The following is a 10489-nucleotide window of genomic DNA, read 5'->3' on the forward strand; positions in this document are numbered from 1 at the left end:
CATGGAGGGGCATTGCGGCACATAATAATAATAATAAGGGCAGCAAATATTCTTGTTGCAACTGAGGAACTGGTTGTTGCTGCTCAAGACCAAGCTCTTCGGACTCGGTACTATGAGCGCAAGATTCTACATCGTGATGTCAGTCCTACTCGCCGCATGTGCAGTGTAGGCCTGGAAACAGTCGACCACATTGTGGCAGGCTGTAGTGCTTTGGCACCGACGGACTACACTGATCGACACAATCAGGTGGCCTCCATCATTCACTGGGATGTTTGTCGCCATTTTAGGGTTCCAGTGGAGAGCAGATGGTACCGGCATCATCTTGATAGGCTCGTGGAGACGGATGACATTACTACGATGTGGGATACCACCATCCCCACTGCAAGGAAGATCAAAGCCAATCGTCCAGACATCTGTCTCAGAAATAGGAAGACAAACACTTGTCTTCTTATTGATATCAGCTGTTCTGCTGATGGCAACATTGGCAAGAAATATGCTGAGAAGTTGGCAAAGTACAGCGACTTGCGAGTGGAGATAAGCCGCATGTGGCATTGTCGAATACTGGTGGTTCGGTGGTCTTGGGAGCTTTGGACTCAGTGCACGCAGGTATTGTACGGTGGCTGAACATTATTCCAGGTCATCACAACCTGCAGCACTTACAGAAAGCAGTGCTTCTGGGATCTACTGGGATCCTTCGTAAAGTCATGTCTTCTTTCTAGACAGCCGTGATGGTCTAAGTACTTCTGAAGCAGGGTTTGCTTCCGGTAATTGTAATAGACTTTACAAACCAGACTGATCTGGTTGAGCATTTTATAATAATAATAATAAATAATAATAATAATAATAATAATAATAATAATGATATATTTTGCTTCATACCACTACATGTATAGTGCTATAGGCCAGACAAGATACATACACTAACAAGAAAAATTAGATAGTCCTAGAAATAGTGATTTGTATGTTCTTAACTTGTTTGAACAAAACCGTCAACAGGTAGTCTAATAATTAGACAGTCAGACCGTAGAACGACACACAGGTGTCACTCTAGTCAGACAGACTGATTAGACAACCAATAGTTTATAACAGAGCTCGACACGGGTTAATGCCCTTCGTTTGCACCCTTTGACTCTAACGACACGACAGTATAATTTTTTCCACTCTGACAAACAGAATAATTAGACTGACAAGACCCCAATCAGACTGTTAGACAGACAGCCAGACTCTCATCCGACAGACTATAACTACTACTGGACACACAGTAACAATAATTTTTCGACTAAGACTGTCAATATCAAGCCTATAGATAATAACTAGTCAGTCAGACTATAGACCGACACACAGTTGCTACACTAGTCAGACCGACCGGTCAGACAACCAATAGTCTATAACCTAACCCAAACAATAACCCAAATACTAACCCAAACCCTAACACAAACTCTAACCCTAAACATAGCCTTGAACCTAACCCGAATCCTAACCCTGACCCTAATCTTAACCGTGACCCAAAAGTTAACCTTAATTAAACCTAACCCCAACCCTAACACTGACCCTAACCCTCATCTTAACCCTGACCCTAACCTTAATCTTAACCCTAACTCTAACACTTAACTCTAAATCGAACCCTAACCCTAAATCTAACTCTTTATCCTAATCCCACCCTAACCATAGCTCTGACCCCAACCCACACAAACTCGGTCAAATCCACACGGACCAGCGTAAGCTGATGCCTTAGACTGAAAAAATACGAAAAAATCTTACACGTCTTTGTTCGTCTAATAAGCGTTCGCCGACGCTTTGTCCGATTGGACGACGGAGACACAAATCCAATCATCCCTATAACCTTTAAACGAATGTTGATCTTTAAGCATCTTATTCGCTCACTGATCACCGTTATTCGCCTGCTCGTTCTCTCGCCGAACGATTCAATCGATAGTTTACCGAAGCACGACCAGAAAACAGCTATTCTCAACAACGACCACAAGACTATTGGAAGAAGATTCTCTCTCATTTATCACGGTTAGATTGGCATTCGACAATTAAACTCACAAACAACGACAGACACCGACGACTCTCCACACACGACTCTCTTCTCCTTTCTTCTCTCCTCTAGCTTTTCTCGGTTCAGACTTACGTCGACCCCGGTAGCGCTGATGAAGGTATTGTATACCGAAACGCGTCCGCGGCGACCGAGAATGAAGAATATGTACGACCGTAACGACCACGGAACAAGAGACTCACTCGAACAATCACACACACACACACACACACACACACACACACACACACACACACACACACACACAACACACACACACACACACACACACACACACACACACACACACACACACACACACACACGAACCGATACGATACACGATACGCGCAGCCATTAAACGATAGATTCACTTACCAACACGACGAGGCCGTCGGCCTCGCAGACAAACCTACTCGGTACACTGTGTCGTATCGTTAAAATAACTCATCAATTGTCTTTCTCCTTCCGTTGCTCGTTGTGCGTAATCGACCCCTCTAGAAAAAATGTCTGTCTACGCCAACTCCTTCCGCCACACTTTCTCAAGCGGTCTAGAAACGACGAGATCACAACATCAACACGACCCAAGGACATCATCATCATCATCCTCACAACCGACCGCGATCGTCATAGACAACAGTGTATACACTGCGCTAAACCATTGCGTACCAATACGTTCCGCTATCGTTGGTATGCATGAGCATACCGAGTTCTCACCTCATGTCAACACATACCTTACTTTTTGACACGGCATGTGGCGATACTCGTGCAAGCCTCTAGGAATTTATACCATACCAAATGTGAGAATACGTACCCACACATGCAACCACTACCATCATTTGAGGTGTATCGCGTTCCATCTCATTCCGCAGGTACGTCGACGTCCTAACATATGCCAATGAGTTTCCACGTTTACACATTCAATGTGCCTACGTACAGATATTCGACACGCCGCTAATTATAATCTACACTGAACCCTGCACAATCATATAAGTTTTACCGGTATACATATATTTTCACAGCACACTGCTACATGACAAACATCTAGATACTCGTATAACTATTGTTATGCAAATACTACACTACAGCATCTGTGTTCACGCCTAGGCCGCATAACTGACAATGCCCACTCTGGGGCCTGGCTGGCGACATTTGGCGGCTCTGGTCTGTCGCTGGGCTCTCCTACCCATCTTTTGTTCCTCATCTTACTGGCCCTTGTCGACCTCCTCCTCCCCCGTTTCCGGTCCAAAGACTGCATATAATCTCTAACCTCAGTAGACATCCACGGAATTGGATGGGACACAAAGGAATGTTCATCTTCGGATTCATCAGTAGACATGAAGTCTAACGTGAGGACAGACATCGACTTAGCCTTGGTAGTCTCCGTAAAGGTCGTATTTTCCTCCAATGCCTGTGTATGTTCTTTCAGTTTCTATATATTAACGACAAATTATAACAAATATAAATGATAGAGCACAAATAACAATCAGTACAAAAACACATGATAGAGCATCAGAAAAAGACAAGGGATATAGTATGACAAGCAGTAAAGCAAAATGATTAGATATCACAACTATCAGTGGGGAAATTAATGATCTAGGGCAACTAACAGCAAAAAACAAATAATACAGTATACCACCATCTGTAACAATAACGTAGCACGACTATCTGTAATAATACAAGGATATATCACAACTATATGTAACAATACAAGGATATATCACGACTATCTGTAATAATACAAGGATATATCACAACTATATGTAACAATACAAGGATATATCACCACTATCTGTAATAATTACAAGGATATATCACAACTATATGTCACAATACAAAGATATATCACAACTATCTGTAACAATACAAGGATATATCACGACTATCTGTAATAATACAAGGATATATCACGACTATATGTAATAATACAAGGATATATCACAACTATATGTAACAATACAAGGATATATCACGACTATATGTAATAATACAAAGATATATCACAACTATATGTCACAATACAAAGATATATCACAACTATCTGTAACAATACAAGGATATATCACAACTATCTGTAACAATAGAAGGATATATCACGACTATCTGTAACAATAGAAGGATATATCACAACTATCAGTAACAATAGAAGGATATATCACGACTATATGTAATAATACAAGGATATATCACAACTATATGTAACAATACAAGGATATATCACGACTATATGTAATAATACAAAGATATATCACAACTATATGTCACAATACAAAGATATATCACAACTATCTGTAACAATACAAGGATATATCACAACTATCTGTAACAATAGAAGGATATATCACGACTATCTGTAACAATAGAAGGATATATCACAACTATCTGTAACAATAGAAGGATATATCACGACTATATGTAATAATACAAGGATATATCACCACTATAAGTAATAATACAATGCTCACCCTTCGCTTCCTTTTATTGACCTTCTTTGCATTTGAATAATCGTTGTATGTCCCATCAGTTTTCTTTTTTTGATTTTCTGTTTTGGTTTTGTAGTATACTTTCATTGCAACTATAGAAAACATTAGGTTGCATTGTGTCTATTGCCCAAAGTAGACTTAGCTAATTAATTTATCTACACATAACTTCTGATTCAGTTAGATCTTTTCTTGTGGGATGCCTAATTACCTAAAATGTAGCTCTAAGATTCAAAAATTGCCTACTCAGGGGATATCAGGTTTTCTGAGATACCAATTCTTAAGATCTACGCTTTGGAATGTGAAACGTCTCGAAGATAAAGCCAATTCTCTAAATGTTTTGGGTAATGTATGACACGGTGATACCAAATTCACAAATTAAGTTAATTAACAATGGACGCACAGACCGATAAACAGTTAGACTGGGCAATGTACAAGAGAACAAACAAACATATAAAGAGACACACAACCGATACACACAACCGATACACTGTGGGTAACTAGTTGGTTACAAGATGTGCTTTCCAGCAAAATCATACGGCGTGAATTTCGTAAAAACCATTATAGACATCCCCCGACTAATTATCTAATAATTAAAAGCTACATATGTAATTATAGCCTGACTATTTAGCTAAGCATGATTGCAAAAATATAACAATATTTAATGCATAGCTGACAATAAGTCTACTGCCGAAATGACAGTTGTACATGTGGACAGCCATAATATAAATATTATATATTTTACTAGTACTACCAGCCCTATTGGCGGTGGCAATCTTGGCGGTGGCAATATTTCGTTGTACGTCACTTCTGCAAAGAAGACGCACCTTCTGTGACACACGGGCGCACGCAAAAGCGGCCCGGTGAGCCGGCCAGCTTACTCCGACTACACCCGGCGCATCCTCACACTGTAGATGAGAGATTTAGAACGGCGTGCGATAGCGGGTGTGCGTCCCGCCGCATACTCGGTCAATTGATTAGCCAGACAAACTCCGCCGCCAAAGTCTCGTTTCGGGCCGTCGAAGGCGGTCGAGGCAAACTCCGACACGACCGTTCGTCCCGGATATGCTATCTCGACCGGCCCACCGCGTTTCGCGACGATCCGAGACCGGCGTCGTGTCGATTGGCGCCTTACAAACAGACAGGCGGAAGTGGGCGTTCAAGAGCTTTTCAAGTATTATAGTATAGGATTAGTAAACAAACACCAGGTAAGTCGATAAATAAAATCTGTTCACGAATAAGAAAGTAACATCTTACAATGCGGCCTACTAAAAATTTTAGTAGTGTAATTATAAATAGGCCGATGTTATGTTGTCAAGCCTGAAGAAGCAATTAGGTCTTGGTTTCCACAAGTCATTTAGTTGCGGCTGTCTTGAAGTGGTTGATTCATGTGCTTGTGTAGGAAAGTCTGGCAAATTAAACCGTAGAAAGGCGTGCAACTGCATGCGTCAAGCTATAGTGCGCTCGTAGGTGAGGAGGTTCGTGAAGAGTACTAATTGGATGTAGACGGTCTGCTAGACGACATATTGTCTATCAGACGGTAAGTTGGTTTGGTCCCCACACGTATTTCATCAGAATATTTTCGTATGACATCCAAAGAGCAACAAAGGAGACAGATAAAGCACAAGAGTTCGCGACAGACTTGATTATCTATAACATGAAGCTATCTAACAGTTTAATGGCTGCGATTACTAATAGAAACCTGTTAGCCAGCATGCACTTATATAGTTTTACTCAATTAATCAAATTCCGACCTAATCCCGCCTATTCTTCGCATCTAACTCATTATAACTGCAAAATTTGGCTCCAATAACGGTAGTTTTGCCTCTGCATCCCAACGGTGAGAGTATGTATCCAGCAAGTACAGAGCTTTTCGATTGATACCAATATTTGTCCGGAGTCTAACCGTTGTTGCGCAAATGGCTTCATTCCAACGTTTTAATGACTGAATCCGGTTAGCTCAATAAATCGCTACATGGCTTTTCCTTGGTTCACAAGGAGGAGTTGAATGATGACAGTCAAGGAGCGCTCAGTCCGAGAAACTTTCCTGACCCATCATGGACATATCTAAAGCCATGCTGCAATTGTGAAAGAGAGATGATTCAGTCAGCTCTACAGCAGCCATGGAGAGATTTCAGCCTGAGCTTTACCACCTGCATGTTTACTCAAGTAAATCCAGCGGCCTTGCTCAGGTCTGATCATGTCATTACTATAGTTCGATACTGCTGGTCAAGCCATTCTTTCACCGGCAAAGAAATTTAGATTGGACACTTAAATTGCGAGAATATCACAATTAATGGACCACATGCCTAGGATAACAGGCAGATACCCTAGCTAGACACGCATGTACTATTGGCAAAGGACCAAGTTGTGTTTCAAGATGAGCAATTACCTCATTTAGCAGTGGTATACTGTGAAGGACTGACAAAGGTGGACTCCTGGCGTTCATGCAGGATAAAATTGTTGCGCTTTAATAGATTGCAAACAACATATTCTGGAAAGAGCACGATCTACACACTAGTAAACTTTGTTCCACCACTTCTCGATCATGCTTCTCCTCAATGCATAGTTTCACGAATCTCCTTGATATGGCGACCATCACATATTAGTAATCGCTAATGGCATGGACAACACGGCAGTGGCGTAACTAGGCATGAGGCAGCCGAGGCAGTTGCCTCGGTAAATAAAATGGGTGTGGCGTTGCAAAATGTTTGCTAGGTGTATCAGTTAGTAGATAACAGAAAAGATTGGGCGTTCTAAGTGGCTTAGCTCTTTTATATATTCATAGAGATGTGGCTATGAGTAGAGAGAACGTCTTACGAAGATTTGATATTACAAGACATCGCAGATTGGGACTGTTGTTATTATAGAAGCTATGTTTACTTACATTATACATAAAGTAGGTTAAAGACAAATTATTGCTTAATTAATTAATTAATATAAACTTGCCTCGGTAAAATTTTAATGCTAGTTACGCCCTTGCTCGGGAAGATTGTCGAAAGGAACGCCTTAACTACTATGCGCACACCAGGGTTGAGGTGATTTCCAAGCGACAGAAAACAACTACTAGTTACACCACTGGATCATCCACACACATACGCACACACACACACACACACACACACACACACACACACACACACACACACACACACACACACACACACACACACACGCACGCACGCACGCACACACACACACACACACACACACACACACACGCACGCACGCACACACACACACACACACACACACAATAACACACACGCACAACACACACACACACACACACACACACACACACACACACACGCACACAAACACACACACACAATCACATACACACATACACACACACACACACACACACACACACACACACGCACGCACGCACACACACACACACACACGCACGCACGCACACACACACACACACACACACACACACAATAACACACACGCACAACACACACACACACACACACACACACACGCACACAAACACACACACACAATCACATACACACATATACACACAATCACATACACACACAATCACACACACAAAAACACACACACACACACACACAGACACACACACACACAGACACACACACACACACACACACACACACACACACACACACACAGACACACACACAGACACACACACACAGACACACACACACACACACACACACACACACACACACACACACACACACACACAGACACACAGACACACACACACACACAGACACACACACACACACACACAGACACACACACACACACACACACACACACACACACACACACACACACACACACAGACACACACACAGACACACACACACACACACACACACACACACACACACACACACACAGACACACAGACACACACACACACACAGACACACACACACACACACAGACACACACACACACACACACACACACACACACACACACAGACACACAGACACACACACAGACACACACACAGACACACACACACACACACACACACACACACACACAGACACACAGACACACACACACACACACACACACACACACACACACACACACACACACACACACACAGACACACACACACACACACACACACACACACACACACACACACACACACACACACACACACACACACACACACACACTAAAAAATGAACACCTGTTAGATCGACACGTCTGATGAGCTGATTGGCAATCTCGTTCAACAACAGACAGCTAGGTAAGCCAGGAAAAATCTGACAGTCGACCTTCTTCAGACTTGCACTGTTGAGACAATTTTACTGATGCCGATATAGCGTTGGTCGTTTAAGCCAAACCAGTTTACTCGGATCGGTTCTGGGTTCACGTACACGTTTGTGAACTCTGATTAGCTGACTTCCAAGAATACTCTAAGTAAACATGACCTTTGCAGTCGATCCGTCTAGGCACTAGCGTTCCGGATAATATCTCGGAGATCGGACACCTGTAAGCCTTCTGCTTCCTGCGAACTGCATTTGTTCTGTCACTATATCGTTAGCTCCAGTGTTGACCATGTTCGTGGCTGAGAATGCTGGTAACTATTGTACTGTTGTTCCAACACATCTCTCCACTCGGACGAGCTAGGGGTATCTACTGCTCCCATGCGGGGAAAACTAGCGGTATCAAACCGACGGTTGGCTCGTTCTGAGAGGTACCTTTCTTCGTTCGTCATATACCGGCCATCACTTTACTGGTTTCCTTTTGTTTCTCAGACTCGCCGGCAGGATGCTGGCTCACGTGACCTAGTTTTGTACACCTTTACTGAACCAGTCTAGTATATTCGACCATTAAATGACAACAGTAAATATTCTAGTGATTCGATGGGTTTATTCAAGTTGGTAGGATCTTGTTGTGAAAATTTAGACTGAAGTCTTGCCAATAATACGGGCACTATAAGTCTAGCTAGTTAGCTAGAATCCCCTGAGCACAAAGTTGAGAAAGTACAGAGTCCATGCAAATCGTTACGTAGCGCAGGGGCTTGAGATTCCATTCTCCGGTTAATCGGGTTGTCGACCTTAACTAAACTTACTTGAAAAGTAGATGATGGATAAGTAGATGATGGATAAGCTTCTGTCTTTTGATGCGGTCATCTTTGACTCTGCCGTGGCTGGATAGCGTCGCAAACGTCTTTTGAATTAAAAGTGATGGACATTCGCACTCGACGTATCCACGACTTCTCGACACTGGTTTTACCATACTTAAATGATGATCTGTATTATCGAAGAGATTTTGAACATTATCGTCAACGTACTACTCTAAGATTAAGAGAACTATTTAGTAACTTAATTAAAGGTGCATGGTTACGCTCGAACATGCGCACTTGAGCCGATCTCAAGTGAGGTAGTTTTTGTCGTAGTTTTTGTACGTAACATCTGTTCAAGTGTCCTGTCAGTTTCGATCGTGTGTAAGCCGTTCAAATGCCGTTTCTATGTTGCGCATGCGCAAAAGTTAATAGACGTAACTACTTTCAAAACCGGCTATTTAGGTGTCGATTGACGGGTAAGGCAGCAGAATAAGCTCTAAACAATCCAAAATTTAGGTGCTCGGTGTGAACTGAGTGCGCTTGGTTACTCAGCCTAGGCAAGTAAGGGAACGTAACGTGTGCTTTCTTGTCACTTGCAGAGTGTAAGGAACTCCAATCTGGCTCGAAGTGTAAGGGTGCTTGTCCAGTTTTACCGAAACTGCAGTGTAGCGTTCTCAATTTGAGGTTTTAAAAGAAGAACTCTAAAGATCTACCTAGAGAAAGACTAGAATTTAGCTACAAGAGTCAATGGCTAACTCGACCTTATACTGCAACGTCTTGATCGTTCCAATTCAGGTTATAGACAGATCTTAGTCAGCATCACCTTCAGTGCAAATTAGAGCGCCTAAGTCTGTGCGGTTACCGAGTGTTTGAAGAAAGTGCAACTAT

General features: G+C 42.4%; 1 protein-coding gene across 1 annotated transcript; it reads right to left on the reverse strand.

Moving 5' to 3' along the window:
* Window positions 1-2552: 2552 nt before the first annotated feature.
* LOC134187640 (uncharacterized) lies at window positions 2553-8757 on the reverse strand. The gene is made up of 5 exons (XM_062655792.1): window positions 8720-8757; window positions 4504-4613; window positions 3309-3470; window positions 2756-2814; window positions 2553-2589 (listed from the first exon to the last, which is right to left on the reverse strand). Exons 2-5 carry the CDS (start codon window positions 4606-4608, stop codon window positions 2553-2555), a joined length of 363 nt encoding a protein of 120 aa, XP_062511776.1. The 5' UTR covers window positions 4609-4613; window positions 8720-8757.
* Window positions 8758-10489: the final 1732 nt, after the last annotated feature.

This window comes from Corticium candelabrum, chromosome 12, assembly GCF_963422355.1.
Source record: "Corticium candelabrum chromosome 12, ooCorCand1.1, whole genome shotgun sequence".
NCBI classification, from domain to species: Eukaryota; Metazoa; Porifera; class Homoscleromorpha; order Homosclerophorida; family Plakinidae; genus Corticium; species Corticium candelabrum.